The following is a 21,121-nucleotide window of genomic DNA, read 5'->3' as shown; positions in this document are numbered from 1 at the left end:
ATAAATATGCAGGGATATACAGATTATATATGAATGCTGTGTGAGACATATGACATTATTGAAGACTAATAGATAATCTGTGCTGGCAAGATGTGTCTTATGTATCTTCACTACTCACTGAAAGAGGAGGGGAAGTTTATTTGACCAGTAATGAGAATGAGATAAGCCCACAATCTATGGTTTATATTTGCTCATTCCTGTCACCGGGAAGCTCTAAAGGTCTTTTGACTCACCAGATAGAGAGGTGTACCTCTCTATCTATAATTTATTCTATAATATCTTTAGAACTATATATAATTCTAAATAGTTCTCATGAAGAAAAAAAAATCAAAAATAAGCTTTTAAGACCTTTTCCCATATGGTTCATTTTTTTTCTCCTGTAAAAGTAAATGCTTCCCCCTGCATGGAATTATAGCAGGATCATTCCAGAGATGACAACTCCTGTGGTCAGGATGGATTAAGCTGTGCAATTTTATGCTCCTTCCTCTGAAGCAAGAGGACAGTGAAATGCAGTCATTTTCAGGTTAAATCAATAGGGCAGAAGCAGAGGCTGATGACATCCTCTCTTGTAATTTTAGAACTCATGAAGTGATAAAAATAAGGAAATACATAAGAATATATTTGCTTATATTCCAGAAACAAAATTTGAGAAAATCTGCATACACAATCAACACCAAGAGAAATGACTTTTACAATCATGTCCCTTCTGAATATTCACTATTCAATGATTCCACCTTTCTACAATGTATAAAATAATTATTCAAATATATCAACATTTTTGAACACATCTGTTCAAGTCTACCTAATCTTAGTACCGCCTAATGGTTGTACAAAGCAAAGACACTCTCCAAAATCAGATGCATGATACACTTCAATTTTCTTTTGAATCAGTTTGCAATATTATCTATGAGATAGGAAGGGGTTTTCTAAACATTCAACCAGACAACAAGAAATCTCACTACAATATAAACTTTTGTCATGAAGGTCTAAGGGCTAAGTTCATTTGAGAATAGGACAGAAATATATTCTTCCAAAGGCACCCCCCACACTGATATAGTTAATGTCTGCTATGAACTTCTTAATTATTTCAGGTAAAATTTTAGCAATAATTCTATCCATTTATCCAAAAAAAGAAAAAGCACAACATATGTGGAATCTCAGAGTAACAGGGAAGCAAAGGAGAGTGGTTTAACAGAATCAGCAGGAACTTTTTTCCAGCATTTTGCTTATTTAAAAAAAAAATTAAAAATTAATCTACTTACTGACATACAACATTTTGTACTGACAGTACAAGAATATGCTCTGTATTTCTTGCATACTATAAAATAAAAATGGCTCCACTTATCTTTGTTCTGCTTCATTATAAGTCCTCTTAGGGAACAGCGGAGAACAACACACTTTAAACCAGACCTTTTTCTGTAGAAATTCACATACCTGCTCAGTTTTTAAATGGCGAGTATTCTATTAGTCTTAAAAAATAGTGTTAAAACCAGATGCAAAATGTTCCTATGAGCAGTCCTGCAACAGCAAGGAAAGCTGGAACACAATACAGCTGATCTAGCAAAAATGAGTAATTCTTATTCTGTCAAGAGTTGTCAAATGTGGAATGAAAAACTTTGTATTTTTAAGCATTAATACAATCTGAGCTTGTAGAAGCGATTAAGTGCTTTCCACTTTTTTTTTTTTAACTTGTTAGGTTGACAGTATTCATAGAATCAAATCACAGAACTATAGAATCAAATTCCTCTTTATTAAATGCTACATCAAGGGAATCTAAAATAATGCAGTAACAGAGTTATAACTACAATCAGGATGTGGGTATTTGGTGTCCAGAAAGGCTGTGACATTTATAAGCCATAATACAAATCAAGTAAGTAGATAACAAAACAAGGCATCTTTCCAATCTTGAAATTGAAGTTTTACCATAGCTGACAATTTACAAATAAAGGGCAGTTTACACATCAAATTGTCATCTGAAAAAGAAAGTCAAAGCATGCTTCCAATACAACAGGGACAAAGAAATCTTGCAGGTAAATTGCCTCATACTGCTTCAGTTTACATTAAAAAAATATTAGATATTCCCTATTCTATTCATGTAAGGCAGACAAGAAAGCAAGAAAAAAGAAAACAAATCTCTCTAAATTCTTACATTTCAAGGAAGGGCACTTTTTTCTTAATTACATTCCTCTGGCTCCCTCCAGCTGGAACTATGTTATGTATATCAGTGGTCTGTGTGTTTCTCATAGACCCATATCATACTGGCACTTAACACACTACTCAAAATCTTATATCTGCATTTATTTTAACTTCAGATGGAAAGTTCTTACTCTTTGGACAACAATTTGCAATGCTATTTATCTTTACAACAGATTGAAAAATTTCAGGTTTGTTAACCTTCATTCCAAATTCTTACACATTTATAACTAAATTATTTCTATGAATTTGTGATACTCTTAAGAAAATTCAAATACTTTTCTTAGATCCAGCATCAAAGAGATAAAAAATGTCTCATAAATGAAATATAGAATATGTGTAAGATACCTGATGTCTCCATATACTCATTAACAGCCTTCCTAGAAATCTCTGCAAATGCACTGAAGTGAGAAGTAAATTCTAACTGTACAACTATCTGAAAATATTTGCTAAATATAATGAGTAATATTAAAATCAAAACTGAGATGACCTAACTTTAGTGCATTAGAGTAAAAATATAAACTGAACTGAAGTAACTGATTAGTTACCTATTTGGTAATTTTCAGCTATTAGGTACTCTGAGAAGTTATCCTAGATGTTTTTCCAAATATTCAGGGATATATTACCAGAAATAAAATATGCAAAAGTATGCAAGACAAAGGGCTTAATTCCATTTTACCTTAGATAACATCATAGCTCAAATCTACAAGGAGATCTAATCAATCCTCTTTATGAAGAGCTATTCCACAAGAAAGCGCAAGCAAGATAAAATGTCTAGAAAATGAAAAATGATCAGGAGAACTGAATTGACCTGAAGAAGCAATTACTCAATGGTTTTGATAGAGGAAAAAACATTGGTAAATTTTGGCTTGTAAACCATAAAAATATTCCCTTGCTCAATTACTGTGATACGGACAGCCCTTGTCTTCTTCAACGTAAAATGACCTCATTTAAATTAAATTGGTGCTGATAATTCTTGTCCCATGCTTTGTGCGTAAATTCATTTGTGTCCCATACATTTTTATGAAGAGCATTATGCTGTATTTCTGTCTATTTTCTGTGTGAAGCCTAAAATGAAATACTACTCTTATACAAACCAAGACTGAATAGACTCTTGGAACCTTTGCAGAATGCACTTTCAGGAGGCTTTACAAAGTTTCTTTGTATCCCTCCATTCTGCTGCAATTGCCCTTGGACACAAGGAATATTTCCTATTCTGCACAGTGGCTCCACATGGGGACACAAATAATACTCCTGGTTGTTCCTGCTGTACCAAGTAAAGAAACTCCAAGACTTCTCTGTTGTTGTAGGATGCAGACTGCACATCCCAGAGTCAAGCTGTCTTCAGCACTGTGTGAAAGTGCATATGCATCTTTTCACCATTTTCTCCGTGTTTCACCTATTAAAGCACTTCAGGCACATGCTGAGCCATATATCCAAAGAGACCATCAACTGCAAGTTCTGTCCCAGCACAGACTGTACTGCCCACTGATGATTGCAATATCATCTTCAATCTGCTAAATTATTACACAAAATTCTATCTGAAGAAAAACACTTTAAGAACTCATCCTCTCAAATGTCTCCAGAAATCAATAGTTCTCTAGTCTCCAACCCCTTTGTTTAAAAAATAAGCAAATAAATTTAAACAAATTTATTTGTTATACCTGTTAGACTAATACACAATATGATAAAAAAAACAGTATTATGACAAATTAGTAAGAGGAACAGTGAATTTTCTGGAGAAAAATGAGCACTGGGAACTTCTCAAATGAATACAAACAATTCATGTATGTACTGAGATCAAGAACTTATAACTAAAACCTCCAAACCTTACATTAATTTTGTCTCAAAAAATCCTCATTGGATGTGTGAAAACTTTGATTAAAAAGAGCACAAAGCCAAGAGAAATTTCAACTTTTAAGGGAGCAACTAAAAAATGGTCATTTGAAGAAGTGGAAATTTGCTTCCCCCAACCCCGCTGTGCTACTCTCCTGTACTAGTTAGTGAGGAAAACCAAAAAGGAATACTTTCTATCTCCTGTGACCTAATTACAGCAAGAAGTTACAGCAGAAGTTGTTTAGTTTTCTACTGGTTGCAAAGTTCACACTTGTAAAATAAACATGGTAACTCTTGGTTTGAAAAAATATAAGAGGCCATTTTAAAGAGTATAATATTAAAAGGCAAAAGATTAAGATTCAAATTTTCAGTTGAAAATCTATTTAGAAAAATGAAACATTTTCAATAAAACCTACCATTAGGAGGAAAAATGAAATTTTGCTGCTCATTAGCATAGTAGTTTCACTTTTGAAAAGCTAATAACCAAAATTTTCATGTGAATAGAAACTATACAGAAAAACAAGAAGCAATAAGAAATATCATAAAATCAGCAAGTGGCAGATCTTAAAGCAGCTGCTAGTCCTTCTTGAATCTTGACTGTGATTGTTGATCAACTTTAAAGCTAAGGCATGCTATTTTCTGATAGTGCATGTGGAGAATTAATATGCATTTGGTTCATGTACAGCCTTTGAGTTTACAAATTAAAGAGCACATAAAATTAATCGTGAATCAGTTAAGAAGCCAAATATTTGACATAAACATTTTAAACTTTTGTACAATTTTATAACTATTTCCATGCTGAATACATAAACAAAAAAAAAATTAAGGTTGTGTTATCTAACAGTAAAATGTATCAGTACTGCTAAGGATAAGCCAGCTCCTAAATATTTACTTTGTTTGAAAAATATATTTACAGAAAAACCAATGACAAAAATCAGTGAAATGCAAATTGTTTTAAACTACTCAAGAAAGAAATGCAATTAAATATTATGCCTAGTTCAAACTACTTTCCAAACCTATTTTAAATTCTGTTGTAATTTTTATTACTTTGCAGTGGGATTTCAATAGTTTTAATTAAAATTTAATTAAGCTACTTAAAAATTGCTTTATAACTAAAAATATTCTTAAATAATTTATCAAATTTAATTTTTTGTGTAAACATTTTAATTTCAAGTTCTTTGCCCTAACCCAGTTATGATTATATACATTTTTTTACATCTTTATAGCTTAATCTCCAGATATTCAGAAAATAAAGAATTACAACTATTCTTTGATAACACTGCCACCTAGTGCAAACTCTAAATTAGAACAAAGCATTTCACTGAACTTGTTCATTCTGTAGTTTAGTCTAAGGTGGAACTACACTATGTACAAATTGTTGTTTCAGTACTACTTAACTGTACATGGGAATAATGATACTTGTTGTCCTACCTGGAACTCCTGTTAAATATACAGCTACACTAATTTTGAAAATACACTGTAAAATAGTTATATAATAGATTCACATCTAGTGTTGGCTTTTGATAGCCAAAAATAAGAGAATAGAAAGCTAACATTCTAAAAAACAAACACGTATGTTCCTAGAACCTCACATGAATGCAGACAATAAATTGAAATATTACTTGGTTAAATGTGATACCTAACAAGGAAAGGTGGAAAATATTTCAGTAAATTAAAGTTAATTACAACTGGAAAGAAGGAAGAAATTGAGGATTTCTAAGGTGGAAATGATATCCAAGAATCAAACTGACAGTAGAACATCATCTTTACTTTTACAGAATTGGTCAATATACACTTGACAAACTCAGAGCTCTTGAGAAAATACTGGATTTACTTAATTCCACTCACTTCTGTAGCTATGCTGCCATCTAGTGAAACGAGATATCCAGGCTTCTCTGCAAGACCTAAATTTTGTCCAAATGAAAAACAGTAGGTACATGTACTACAGAAAATATTGTTCACCTCGAAGCACCTTATTCCCTCTACTTCTTCACCATCACATTTTTGTAATACATGATACAAGGTGACTAATTTTGGTCAGGGGACAGTGAACATTTATACCCCTAACCTGAAATGCAAACAAGCTTACAGGCTTCAGTGAGAAATCAAGGAACTGATCAGCACAGACCACAGTCTAGGATCAGGGAAAAGTTATCTATTAGCAGATTTCAGACCATTACACAGATAAAGTACTGGATTCACAGCTAGTAATACAGATAAATAGCACTCTGAACCCTTTAATTAAATTTAAATTACCTGTTATGATTGTTTTTTCATTACATTTAATTAGAATTCTGATTTATGAAAAACATTTAAACTTAATAACGGTGAATTCCAGACACTAAAAAGCAAATTAAAGAGTAAGTACACACTCACCTGGGAAAATATATTTGCAGTTGGAGCAACTCTGTTGTCCACAATACTATATAATATTGCTAACAATCTGTCCAGGGGAAATGGCTTCGGCCCAAGTAGGTGATTGCTGGTCTGCAACAGAAACAACACTTTTTAATTCTCTGGAGTACTAAATGATGTTATTATCTTTTTGGCCCCTGGGGAGGCACTGTGATTCACAGTAGTCTTTCATACAGCCTACTTACACGTTATGGAAAACACTGAATACAAGCTGATTGATCAAGAAAAAGATATAGACAGAAAGATCTATTTAAAACGGCAAGTGTTCGAACTGCACAAGAAACAGGAACATTTTTGAGGTGTAACAGAGGATCTTATGCCAAATCTCCTGTCAGTAGATTTATACATTTACTTGTCTTGTCTAATGACTTTGCCCAATCTAAGGAATAAAGAGGAAAGGCTGTGTTTTATGGCATTCAAAGAATCACAGAATGGCTTGTGTTGGTAGGGAGCTCAAAGATTTCTTCCAAAGGAGGAGAACAACACTGGACAGAGTATTCCAGAAGCAGCGCAAAGAGCGCTGAGTGTAAGGCTCAGAGTGCACATGCCTCCCACAGGTTTAGCTGGCTAAAATAAAGAGTTCAGATGGCTGAGCCTGAGGTCAGCTTCATGGCTGGTAAGAGCTGCTGCATAATGAGCTGCCAGCCCAGCTACAGGCACCTGTGTTATCAGAACACAGCATATTTTCCCGGCTTCACAGCTACAGAGCTCTTTTGCATCGTGCTCACCTCACACCTCAGCTGACACCGATGGCCATTTTAGGCACTATGGGTTATTGTGTGTAGTAACATTGCATTCACTTGAATTCAAAGAAATACAAAGTCCTGATTGTTCAATGCTAAGCATTTTCAAAATATCAGTTCTACAAAAAGGATATGTACAGTTTATAAGGCAGAACTGGGCAGTATTCCAACTTAGGCAACATAGTTAGGACTACAGAGATTTATGACCAAAAGTTCTTACAAGGGAAATACTTGTTTTATTTTAAGTTTGCATTTAATTCTCTCTACTTTGACATCTGGTTGCCTTTTTTGTAGTGTACATTGATTTATTCTTACTAGCAGAGCAGCCAAGATTAAAGAGGATTTTCAAGGGAAAGTTTGTTTCAAAATGCTTCAGGGAAAGAACACCTCTAATATACCACCAGCACGTCTGTGGCATTAGTCATCAGTAAAACACAACCACTCATTTCTTCAGCAAACCCAAAAGTTATTTCCAGTACATGTTTTAACTTTTCAAATCCAGGAGGTGTCCCCAAAGCTACCTCTAGGCTAACAAAACAAGCAGTGTGAAAACTCATGGAAACACATAGCCAAGACTTTAGCATGGCAGAATGCAGATGTGGTATAAGTGTAGCCCTGGTTTTGTGCCCGAGATGCTTTGGTTTTCTGAAATTCTTTTGCCAGGGAATTTTTGTAGACAAGAGACATGTTTTTGTAGTTGTAACTTTGTTTTTCATTTCTTTTTCCTAGGAGGGACTTCTTCTTGATGTCCCTCTGGTCTGACCAATGTGATTGAAGAGGTTTATTTTTTTGTCACCAATCAGATTGGTCTGTGTAAAACAGTATATAAGGGAGACATATCCCCAGAAAAAAAGGAGTAATTTTCAGGCTTCTGCAGTTTGGAGTCTGTGTCATTGTAGTGTAAAACAGCATCAGTATAAGTTATGAAATATACAATCACCTGTCCTTCTGCTTCTACAGGTGCAAGTTCTGTAAAGCATATTCATTACTGTCAACAAACAGACTAATTAAAATCTGTGCACTCCAAGCAGCTAGAAAATGCAGTTAGCACAAATAATCTCTGAAGCTCTGTTTAGTATATACAGTTACTTCAGAAATTTCTTGTTCTCTATTTAGACAAAAGACTGTTTGAAACTTTCAAGTTATCTAAAAAAAATGCTTTCCTCTAGAAAAAGCAGAAGAGTTAATTCTAAAAGAATAACTTCTTGGGAGACTAACAGTGGTTTAGAAATTCCTTCAAACATAACACATGGTTAGGAATTAGAATGTTACAAATCTTCTGCAAGGAGATAAGGCAGAATGCTACACAAGATAGTATTTATAAAAATGCAGGGAAGCCAACATCTCCCAAAAACAAAGTTATCTTCCAGAATCAGAAAACCTGGTCAAAACATTTTATATCCATCAAATCAACTCTGTATGCCCTCTATTACCTCTACACCAAAGCAATACATTCATTGTTTAAAAAGACTTTTGCCCAGCTGCCCATGGTTTTTCTGAAATTCTTGTGTGCTCATGGTTTTTATCTGCAGTGCCAGTTTCATGTTCCCTCTGTTTACCTGGTCTAAGCCTTTCACTATCCCACAGCTGCACAAAATTTCACAAACAAGAATGAGAACCCCAAGAGTTCTTTAAAGAACAAAAGCTTAACCCAAACTCAATTAGATGCACAAAAAGAAGAAACTCCTTAACCACAACTGACTGAATTCTCAACCTTTATAGCATGTACTTGAAGACTGAATGATACCTCTTTCTTTTTTTGTAATGCAGAAAGCATTTCCAAACTTTTCTGGTTGCTCTACAAATTAAGCATGTAAGCTATAAATTCTGATACAAAACAAATCCTAGACTGAAGCAGATATACAAGATAAACTCATTTCCAATAAAAACCACACCAACACATTTGATCTTCTGACAGACTGACGCCTGTAAAAGTTTCACCTGCAAAAATAGATTCACCAGGAAGATCTCTCACTTGTCACTAAACAGGAAAAGCATTGTTCCAGGGCAACCATGCAAAGAAACCAAACAAATTCTGCTTTTATCAGCAAGAGGGCAATTAATAGAATGGTCAGTCAGTTTCTTCTCCTCATTCACAAGATTGATTTTATCTAATTAAAAAAACCCCACAGCCTCTGGACTGACACAGTTAAGAATCACAAAATAGATTTTTAGTCTTGCTATACCTAAACTTTTAAGGAAGGATTTATTTCCTCTAATGTCAGCTTCCTGCCAAGCAGATATGGACAGCCAAACCAGTTTCCTCAGTTCCAAATATAGCCAGTAGAAATCTAATCAATATAATTTGTGGTGCAATTCATCTGCCTGAACATAGAACCTGCTTTAGTATGAGCCACATCACACCCTACACTCCAATGACTGCATCGACTGACTCTGCAATGGGCCATAAACTGGTTTAGATGCAGGCAGCCACTAGAATCAGGTGACTCTGACCTGTAAATCAGTCTTCAGACAAGCTTCTCTGGGCAAAGGTATATTGACACAAACTATCACACCAATTGAAACAAACTAGTCTATTTATAACACTACATCTCTAATTGCTTATCCCTATATTGCAATTTCCATCATTATAGAAATATTTTTATAAAAATTCTTTAAAGAATATAAAATTATTTTTGAGAGAAATGCTGATCCTTGCTGAGTCCACTTACTATGTCCTTAAACTAGCTTTATTTAACACACTTTGTTCTACACAAAAATACGGTTTTAGGAGACAATTTTATGTTACAGTTTCAATAAAATAAAAATGTCTGTATCTCACAGAAATTTGTAGCATACAAAACAAATGCACCAAAAAAATGTTATTTCTGCAGTTCTGCAGTTTCTACAGTAATCAATGACACAGAATGAAATACAAACCCACAAGTACAGCGGAAAGAAAATACCTGTTACCAAGCTCAGCTTAGAAGGATAAAATACATACCTTCTCATGCTTCTTCATGAAGTTGGTCTTTCTAATTTTCCCATGATGCTGCAAACAATAGACAAGAGCAAAGGTAATTAAAACAGTCAATAAAGAATGTATACACTACAAATGGTAGTATGTCACTCTAGGTCTACTTCTTTTCTTCCCTTCCAGTTTTTGCATTTGATGTTACTACCAATCACTCTTACTATAAGCCCTAAAATTACAGTTTCCTAGCTTCTTGCTTCACCTTGTCCCAAGTGGTGCAAAGCCAAAACACAACATGCTAATATTTTTTGGTGACATGCAGAAGTTGGTTTTTTAATCTACTCAGGAACTGATGAGGTAGTAAAAATTTGTAATATGACTTCATGCCACCATCCTCCTCATATCCTCAATAATCAAATAAAAAGACAGATGATGACTGTCATAATTTTTAAAATGTATTTATGTATAAAATCCACCACAATTTTCACCTTTTACTGACCCTGTTTTGGAATTTGGATGGTACAATAGTTGGCAAAATGACAACCAGGAATTTAATCAATATAATACAAAGGTAGTTCAAGGTTCTTGAGCTAAATGACAAAAGGAAGGAGGAGGGGAGATTGAAAGGGTAGGGGTGGGTGTTGAAGAAACAAATGTAATTTAAAGCTGCACTTTTTAAAAAAATTGTCTTAAAAAAGGAAGGACTACTGAAAGAAAATAGTCAAGTGCTCTTGGAGCTCAACTAAAAATGTGAGGGCAAGACAAGGGCAGTAGTAAACAATGTTACAAATAAATGGGTTTAAAAAGAAACAAAAAAACCCAAGAGATACATGAAGCGTAAGGTGCAAGTGACATAAAATTAGTGAAGAGGTGTAATAGTTTTTAAACATAGTCAAGTGCCATTTCTCAAAATATCACCTGCTGATTTTTTTCTTCTTCCACAGCCCTGAGAGGTATAACTTATATTAATATACCTTATTAGCAGGCTCCATGAATCAGGGAAAAAATAACTCAAATAAAGAATTATTTTTTCATGTAAACTTTCATTAATACCCAGCCGTGTCAAAATTATCTTCATAAATGTGGCTTTTCCTGACTGACTTCTGAAGAGCTAAAAAGCAGACAGAGCTTAGGTTTACTTCACATGATTTGTCTGATTTAAAAAAATAGCTAAATCAGTTATTAGATATCAAACACAATTAAAGACAGCAAAGTAATCATTCTATCATGCCTTTGAAAAAAATGACCTTTCAGAGGGGAAAGTAATCAAGCTTGAGGTTACATAGCATGCTTTGGATGGATCACAACAAACTGCATTCACGTGTTCTGCAGGTTACAATGGGATCTCCATATGGTAAATATGGTATCCTATTTCTGTTCAAGCAGGAAACTCCACGAAATTCAAAGCCAATTTTTAATTAGCTTTTAATGCTGTTTTCTATAAAGACTTCCTATATACATATTCCTATTCTTTCTTGTTTTAAAGACTTCCAAACCAGCTTCGTATTTTTCTCTCAACCTACTGCAAAGCTCTTGAATTTTCACATAACCAGTACCAGCGGTGCCAATTATCATCTCCCTGCTCTCTCTGGCTGTTAGCATTCCAGGCTGCCCCAAACTGACTTTATTTAGCTGTAGTATAGCCTAGCATCTATAGAGTAGTGCAGATGAGCAACTCAAGGACCATCTTTTTGTTTGCATCTCTTTTTCTTATTTTAGTCCTTAGTTAAATCAGTCTAGAAGATACTTTTCTGTGATCTATTCTGAATCTCATTACAAACCTGATAAAAATCATATTCTATTTCCACTGTTCACATGACTCATAAAAATACTCAGCTTGAAACCCCCTCAAAAGTGTTGGTTTTGCTGGGCTTTGAGATGCAGCTATTTCTGAAGTTCAATTTTAGACCTGATGAAGGGCTAACTGATATATGACACATAGGAAGAATGGTGACTTCTGCTTCACCAGTTCTTGGAAAAAATACCTGACAGCACAGATAGAAATAGCCTCCTGATCCCTGCTTCAAAAACCTTAGGAATTCATGTTTATTGTACAAAATCTTAATATGGTTCATGTGCAAGAGTGGAAACACACTCAGAGATACTACAAAAGGAGAAAGGAAAAAAACAAAGCTGAAAAGGTTGTTCAGTGAATGCAAGGAAGATGTGGCACATTTTGGTAACATGCTTTACAGGCTTGAGTCATGGATGCTTTCTCATTTCTGTTTAGAAATAGTTCTTCAGCAAAAAAATCTCTACCAAAGAAAATGCTCCAGTCAAGTGCAAAGAACAAGGCTTGCCATAAAGAAAATCTACACTTACTAAAGTAACGCTCCACTCAGGAAAGAACTAAATAGAAGGGTGAAACTCCTATAGCTTTCAGTAAGATCATACCAGAGTTTAAACTGAAAACATACTAGCATTTAATCCCTAGAAACTGCAGTAATTTCTCAAAATGTGTATCTATGATTTTTTTTGAAGAGGAATTAATATTTTTACAAATTTTTTCTTGCCCTTATTTTCTTTAATTGCTTACATACATCCATCATGAATACCATACACACATACCTGTATCAATACATACTATAGTAGTTGGCAAAATGCACAGAAAGCCCAACTGCCTGATCACTTTTCTGATCTGTCTTCCTACCTACGTTTTGTCAAATAACTCAAAATGAAGCAATGAGGCAGGCTTGAGGAGCTTGAAGATCTTGGGTCAGGAAGAGACATAGAACAACAACCACCAATGGCACCACATCACTTGTCTGCAGTATGACCACAATTTAGCTCACAGGAAAAAAGAAGAAAAAAAACCTGTCAACATGTACATGGCAAGAACTTACAGAAAATTCTGTTTAGCCCAGGAGTTGGTAGTAACGATTAATACTAGAAACATGCATTACCACCATTTCAACACAACACATACCAGCTAGTGTAATCACATCTCCTGCAAAAGCAACTGCTTCTATGTTTCTGTTCCAAAAACTTAGAACTCTATAAAAAACTAACTGTGCACTAAGCCATTTTTACCTCATTAAATGCCAAGGCAGTTGTGATTTGTACCTTACTCTGGAAATTTAAGTGTGGTTTATAACAAAGGACACTGGTCACCCCACTAAAACCTTTTCAAAACCAAGCTGTATCAACTCAGAAAAGCAAAGCATAGTGCTCATGCTATAACAGCTTTATGCACAATTTGCACATGAAGATGATGTTGGGTTTATTAGACATTTAAAGCACTCAGTGATCATTACCAATCACAGTATGTGATCTACAGAAAAGCTACTCATCAAAACAAATTAATTGCACACAGAAACAGAGCTCAAAACAAATAGTTGAAGAGTTTTAAACCAGGAAATTCAGTATGCAGGAATCCAGTTAACAGCACTAAAAAATTAATTTTGTTACCTTAAGAAAGAATCTCTTATCTGTCCTAACAGGATTGTAGGAGGCAAGGTAAGCAGCTATTAGAAGAAATTTGGAGTAATAAGGAAGTTCCACATGGGTATGTGCAGAAAGTCCTATAAAAATACAAACAGTTTATGAATTAACCAAAACCTAGCCTGAACATCCACAAACTTCAAATTAAGACTTCCCTGCATTCATTTTCTTTGCCCTCTCTCCTGCTCTAATGCCATGACTAAATGAGTACGACTTTCTCAGTCTCATTATCACAGATAGAAACTCAGGGAAGGGCAAAGGAGCACAGCACAAAAGCTAAACAAAGCTAACATTCTGTGAAACCTTTTAAGACTCTCAGCAACTGTACTTGAAGCATCAGAGATTCATAAATCTTCCTGAAAAAAAAGATATAAATAATTCCAGGCTACTTTTATTCAAGGGAATTGTCCCGACAAACAAGGCAGATGAAAGGATATATTTAAATACAATGACAATTTTTTTTCAAGGTTCTACCTTTAGACTCCTCCAGACTGCCAAACAGCTTGTCCAGGAACAAGGATGGCATGGTAAAGAAAGCAGCAGTGCTGCACTTCCAATAAATAGTTCATCTGTGATCAATGATTTTTAGCCACTGTTCTATTTCCTACAGAAAATGTTTTAAAACTTTTAAACTTCATCCAGTTGACTTTGCCCCCTTGTATACATGTATACTTAAGATTAAACACACATATTAAAACGCACAAGAACTACAGTCTAGTGAATACTTGCTCTTTTTTGAGGGGAGCTCAAAAGTACTTTTACTTTGTATTTTTTACCTTTACAGTCCCCTGCTCTTGCTTTACATGCTTATGCATAAGTATAGGATCATCAAACCACCCTTAATCAGCTGGCTAATTATAGAAACCATTAAAGGGTCTCTCTCGTGCCCTCTTTGCTTGCAGTTTTTTGCTTCAACAGTTTCTTGTTCTATGAAGCACCTGTACCTTTATGGTTTAATCCACAAATATCACCACATACAGATCAAAGAATTAAACATGCTTAAAAAGAAGTTATGATTCAGATTTCACAGTATAGAGAAAAGCAGCCCAGCATTAGATGACTGCTAGTAATGATTTTCTCTCACGTAAGCATAAAAGAACAGCTTTAGTTTCATTTACGATTAAGAGATTCTCTTGTACTGCATGCTATTTATAAAAGGCAACACCAAATAAACTCTTGCAGACACACAATTTAGTTTAATACAAAAACTACGGTTTTTCTCCATTCTTCTGGTCAGCCAATATTGCATCACACACATTGAATCACACTGAACTATTTGATAATTTACACCTTTATTAGAGGTAGAATTTTATTTATTAGAACTTCTTTTTAAGCATGTGGCTATCAAATGCTGTTTTAACAATATGACATTTTTTCCTACTACATATACCTATGAAAATACATTTAAAATGAAGCGTCCCTTCATGGGGTTGTCAGGTGCAAAATATTTCATGATCATCTGGGAGAGAGTTTAATAAGAACACCTTGAATCAAACTCATTTGGTCAAAAACGTTGAAAATTCACCAATCATAAACCAAACACAGGAAACAATCTGATGACTGCATTTATCTCAAGGAATTGTCATTATAAATAATATAAAAATGTTCCCAAACAACAAACTGGTCAAAAGACCATGGCCAACTGACATGATCAGGAAAACATTTTAGTATTCCTTCCTAAATTGTAAATGAAGGGTGACAAATACATTGAGATTTGATTTTCCAGCCTGTCTAAAGTATAAAACCACCAAAGCTCTACTTGTCCAAGGAAAGAACACTTGCAGTTCTGACATTTCTCTTTGCGAGAAATCTGGACCCAGGACAGGTGTTTTATTTAGGAATGTGTTAATTCAGTGCAATACACCAGGTGCAACATTCTCTTCTCCCCACTTGGACAGTTCTGCCAGTTGGCACACAGAGGTTTGACCATCAGGGTTCAGGCCATTCCTCACCCATTCTGACATAAGAAATACAGATGTAAAGACGACTTCTTTTACCTGCAAGGGATATTAGGAAAGGTTACTTCCAGTATATATAATAGGGGAAAAATATTGCTTCGTAGGATTTCTTTTCAAAAAATCATGATTACCCTGAATTGTGACTGAATACTACCAGGTAGCCTTGTCTGTGTAGTTTCATTCACTTGTTCTCAGATGACAATGACCAAGTCAAACTGAAAAACACATTTCACATCACAAGCCCCTACACAGTTACTGTGTTTGATACCTTTCAGTTGCCCAGGCTCTCCACCATCCTGCTGCAAACGCTCCCACTGTGAGCTAAAAGACAGAAAATGCAAATACATAAAGATGTAGTGTTTGATAGTCTTTTAGAGAAAGCTACCTGCTTGATATATTCTAATTTTGTGACATTGGCTAGGATACAATTAGTGAGAGAATAATTAAAAATACAAGGTCTTACTATCTCACATGCAAATTTTAATAACCTACAGACTATGTATTTGATTAAAAAAGCAAAAATTACTGTTAGATTAAAGCATAAAAGATCTAATTGTAAAATACCTATTTCTTCCCATCCAACCACCATGAGTAAGCAAACATGCACAGTGTTCCAAGTTTCAAGAATAATGCAGAATTGCATAAAAAGTAAAAACACTGATAGTTTTGTTTCTTTTTAATCTGCTTAATAACTGTTTATGTTTGTGAGAAGAATACTATAATTACTTCCTAATGTAATTTTGAAGTCAATGGAAGTCATCAAGATGGATTATTCTGCAGTGAAAAACGCCCCCAAGTAGTTTGGTGTTTTCCTAAACAATAGCAAAAAATTCACTTTAAAACTTCCCTTAAGGAATGACATTGCTAGCAATTTCATATTTTGGATCATTTTGTATACCACAAGGGGATTACAAAAAGATAGGTTTGTTAAAGGAGCTTTTTTGACTTGTTTTTTGAAGTTCCTCATGAGCAGAGTTTATCAGCCATAAGCCATAAAACTTAAAAACAGTATAATGAGAGCTCAGGTAATACTTATAAATTACAATGAATGACAAAACAACTCATCAATGAGTTAAGGTTTTATCCAATGTCTATTTTACAGGCAGAAAAAAAAGGTCCATTTTCCTTTCAGCTCAGTTAGCACAAAAGCTGATAGCAAAGTTCTATCACTATAAATTACATGGTCAAGACGAAACCCCCCAGAGTAATCATAGTTCTGTGGCCAGAAAAACTGATATAGTGATTTTAATTCCTCAAGTATTTACTGGTATATAGAAGTAAATCCTAGAACTGTTAGATAGAAACCTGGAATTTCTAATAGAAATCAAGTCAAGCTCAAATTTATAATCAAAGAAAACAGTAGAGGGAAATTACTTATTTGGAAACAATTCACAAGCTATTTTGTATCATAATCTTTTATTACAACCTAATTAGAGTAAGCAATTACACAATATAAAAAGTCAAGGAGATCCCGAGTAGACTGTGTAATGAAGATCAATATTGAATATAAATAAATATTTGAGCCAAACAGGAAAGTGTTGCATTGTACAGTGAAGTCTAGCTTGTACAAAGCAAAATCAATTCTCTCTTTGAAGGAATGATCACATCTCTAGAACATTAGCAAAGCCTTCTACTACACACTCAGGTTGTGACCAGAATACTCTATAGCCTCAATGACATTCAAAGGAAAGAAATCAGTATGTTTTTACCAAGATAATGAAAACAAGCAATACTGAATGATCTCTCTTTACAGAGTGTAACATCAGAATCACTCATCTTAAAGGTGGAGAGAACATTAAACCTAAGCCAATTACTACCACTGTGAATGAATATTTTTTTTCCAGCAATCTGGCAGCTTACAAAATAAACAAGGAATCTAAAACAACACCAAGAAAAATAGCCATTAATAGGACACCAGATTTTAATGCTGTTAAAAATGGAAATTCCATTTAAGAAAAAATTTGTCCTTGGAAAAGAAAATCAGGGATCAGAAAGCACAGTCAGCAAACAAACCTAGTTCTATCAAACAAAGCTAAGAAACACAGATACTCAACATCTGTAATGTCTCAAGAATTTTATGGCTTACACACATCCTTGGTACAGTGACTATCTGGCGAGCCAACAAACACAGCAGTGTGTTTTAAACTGTGTCTGTATATTCTGCTGATGGATTCCCATGCTTGGTAGTTTTATACATTACAGAAAATGGATCTAGCATCAGTGAAAAGGAGAACAAAACCTGCTGCCACTGCTTTACTTATTGAATCCATTATATGTTACAAATACCATTTTGTTTAAATTTCCTCCTGAGATATGCTATTTCTAACAGCGTATGGCAAGAAAGAAATGCACATTAAAGAAAAAAGATTACATCTAGCAAAAAAGAAACACTAGCCATGAAACACAGTGAGAGGAAGGTTGTCAAAAACAGCAACCTCAACAAAGCCAACAAGCCTATGCCCTCCAAATTACCTGGATATTTCCCGGAGATAAACAGTCTGCATTGCCTTCTTCAAATGAGGCTCAATATTTTTCCAGAGTTTGCGGGTGTCGCGTTCATTTGCTGCAGCAAGGCAGAACCAACTCTGTTAAACATTTAACTCACACAACACTACAACTCATGCCTGACACCTGAACAGTCACAGGCATGACAAGGTCTAACATCCTGACTCCAGCATCCTGCTTTAGGATGATGCACCATCACCATCCATCCAGTGAGCACATGCTGCCACACAAGGTTGTTTCCCCATGACTGTTCTGAGATAATCTGTGTCAATTTGACAGCATCTCTCCTCTTGGCTCCTTTCTTCTCTCAGCCTTGACAAAGAAAGAACTTCACCCATTATTTTGTCAAAGTCCTGATGGTTGAGTGAGGAGAGAGATTTATAGGAGGCAGGAAAATTTTCAGGGTATTTCCATCTTTGTTTCCTAAAACACCACCACCAAATGCCATGTACTGTTTCTGCTGCAAGTGCTAATGACTGGGTGCAACTGTAGTAAGCAATGCTGTGACCTGAGAAACCATTGTGCCACACGAGCACAAGGGTCAGAGCAAAGTCTTCACCAAAACCCACTGAGCACCACCTGCTCTCTCAAACATCCACTCAAATTAAAGACAAAGCCTTACCTTCCCCTCTGGCCACTGGTTCACAATATTTAGCAAAATTGAGCGCTGCCTACAGAAGGCGAAAAACAGAATGTATTAAAATACTATCTATCTGATCCAGCTGCAGAGTGTAACTAGCAGCATAATTTATTCCTTTGGAAAGCAAACAAATCCTTTTTCAGTTAGTAATTATGCCACTTGCTTACAAACATTATACTGTCAAACATGGTGACAGTTCTATACCATAAAATACAAACAGAAGTCATCTATCACAGGTTACATGGCTTTGAGCTCAGCAAGATCTGTTTATTGTACTGGAGGGTTGCATTTTTTAACTAACATAATTTATCATTATAAATGTAATAAAAATGTTTTCATAAGCTTTTCTTATTCCCTTCATTTTCAGATAAAACTTTCCATTCCAGGAGAAGTTCAGCATTCTTAAACACAAGCAGAAATTATTTATTTTTAAAAAAATAATTTTAAAAATATGCTAACATATTCCCTATGAAAATTAACTCCTTTTGCCTAAAGTAAGATTAAGAGATTTTTGACAACACTGTAATCTAAACTTCCTTCTAAAATGTTTAAATCAATATCAGAAAAACAGAATTTTATAAAGTACCAGTCCTCAGATTTCATTCTCTTTTTATCCTATTGCACTTTAATAAAACTCTGTGCTAATATACAAAACTCAGTCTGTAACTTCCATATATAAATCTAATAAAATTCCACGATGTATTATTAATAATCACACATAACAGCATACATATTTAGAGTCTGTATTAGACACTAAGGAGTTCATAAGCCTGCATACAGTTGTGTCTGTCACTATCTTCTATGGAAGAGACTTGTCAAGCACAGGAAGAGTTTAGGGTTCAATCATATAAGTATTTTCATAGTGTTGCACAAGCAAATAGTGCATCTAAAGCCAATGAAATTCTCATAAGCAGAGCCACTCAAGTACATGTCTGCAAGAGCTGTGACCCTGGTTTCTATTTCTGTCTCCAGCATCTCATTTACATATAAAACCTGTATGATTAACAGATAAGTTCAGCTGAAATTTAGCAGCATGTTCCTGAGGGAAACACAGGCAGAACATTCAGATAATCTCCCAAGCATTGATTTGTTAACTGATCACGCCAAACTTGTAAAATTTCCTTGTACACAGTATAGTTAATTAAATAATAATTGGATTAAGATAATGTTTGTGATTGTTAATTAAGCTTATGCAAATGTCACCATCAAGTAACTTAATTTTGTTCAGTTAAGTTTGTTTACTATTACATTATATGGTTAAAACTCCCTTTTCCAAATAATTTCAACTTATTACCAGAAAACTACACAACATTGGAAGTCCTTAACAGCCACCAAAACAACTGCAACCTTTGTTACAGATTTTTAGGGCAACTACATTTTAAGCAACACATTCTTAGAAGGGCAAATTTACACTAGATACAAGGAAGGTGGTGAGACACTCAAACAGGCTGCCTGAGAAGGTGTGGATGCCCCACCCCTGGAAGTGTTGAAGGCCAGGCTGGATGAGGCTTTGAGCAGCCTGGTCTAGTGAAGGGTGTACCTAACCACGGCAGGAGAGTTGGAACTAGACCTTTAAGGTCCCTTCCAACTCAAACCATTCTATAATCCCTGATTTTCTCTTTGTCCATATTCAACAATAAATCTAGACTTCCAGAGCAACAATAAATCTACACTTTCATTTGGCAAAAGACATTCCAAAACAAAACAGGAACTCTAAAGAAGCTCATCTCACCAGATGCCGAAGTTCTTTCAGGTCCCTACAGACCATGTAGAAGACACCAAGCAAAATATTGATATATGCAGCATAGAAATCTGCAGAATATTCTGGGGGATGATTCTGAGACAAGATCTTTTGCAGATGTCCTGTTTAAACAAAAATAAATTTTGCTGCTTTCAAGCCAACTTAATAAATCAACCATATTTGTGAAAAAACAAACAATAACCATCACTAACTAACCCCAACAAAATCCACCAAAACCTACACTGATTTGAAGAACCAGCAAATGTAATGGAATCAAAACATTACTTTGAGATGTTCTGGCAAGTGGAAAGAGACAAGACCTTTACAAGTTGTATGAATATAGACTTTTACATTCCAGTAACTATTACATATTCTGAGTTCTGTAAAAGGTACACTGATAAACCTGGAAAAAACTTTTGAATGTCCTTTGACAAAGTGTTATGCAATCCCCAGAAAGCAGATTAAAAATTAGTTTACCTATGCTGTAATCTGGAAAATACATGGTGAATGGCTCAAAGCACCCAGTGTTTGGACGAAACAGTTCCCACACTATTTCACTGAGCAGAACAACTGTCACATTTCTGTCAGTCTGCACAGGGAAGAGAAAAAAACTGAATGAGAGAGTGACAGGCAAAGAAATAACAAAAAAACAGTGCATGTTAGAGCATCAATGAGAAAAATTATTATTGTGACTTTTCTGTTTCACAAAAATCATTAAATTTACAGTTATTACTA

The 21,121-nt window shown here is 34.8% G+C and overlaps 1 protein-coding gene across 2 annotated transcripts in view; it reads right to left on the bottom strand.

Moving 5' to 3' along the window:
• The window catches only part of ORC5 (origin recognition complex subunit 5), a 66,135-nt gene that overhangs the window by 32,515 nt on the left and 12,499 nt on the right, over positions 1 to 21,121 (bottom strand). For both annotated transcript variants that reach the window (XM_083860446.1, XM_083860447.1), the window contains 8 exons: positions 20,864 to 20,975; positions 20,378 to 20,508; positions 18,628 to 18,676; positions 17,973 to 18,063; positions 15,769 to 15,821; positions 13,510 to 13,622; positions 10,132 to 10,179; positions 6,406 to 6,516 (listed from right to left, as the gene is read on the bottom strand). In XM_083860446.1, coding sequence (XP_083716572.1) covers positions 6,406 to 6,516; positions 10,132 to 10,179; positions 13,510 to 13,622; positions 15,769 to 15,821; positions 17,973 to 18,063; positions 18,628 to 18,676; positions 20,378 to 20,508; positions 20,864 to 20,975 — 708 coding nt within the window. The remainder of the gene's footprint in view (positions 1 to 6,405; positions 6,517 to 10,131; positions 10,180 to 13,509; positions 13,623 to 15,768; positions 15,822 to 17,972; positions 18,064 to 18,627; positions 18,677 to 20,377; positions 20,509 to 20,863; positions 20,976 to 21,121) is intronic.

The sequence above is a fragment of the Zosterops lateralis genome, assembly GCF_965231275.1.
Source record: "Zosterops lateralis genome assembly, chromosome: 4".
In the NCBI taxonomy this organism is placed as follows: domain Eukaryota; kingdom Metazoa; phylum Chordata; class Aves; order Passeriformes; family Zosteropidae; genus Zosterops; species Zosterops lateralis.
The sequence above is the reverse complement of the archived record's forward strand: the minus strand, read 5'-3'. Positions and strand labels throughout refer to the sequence as shown.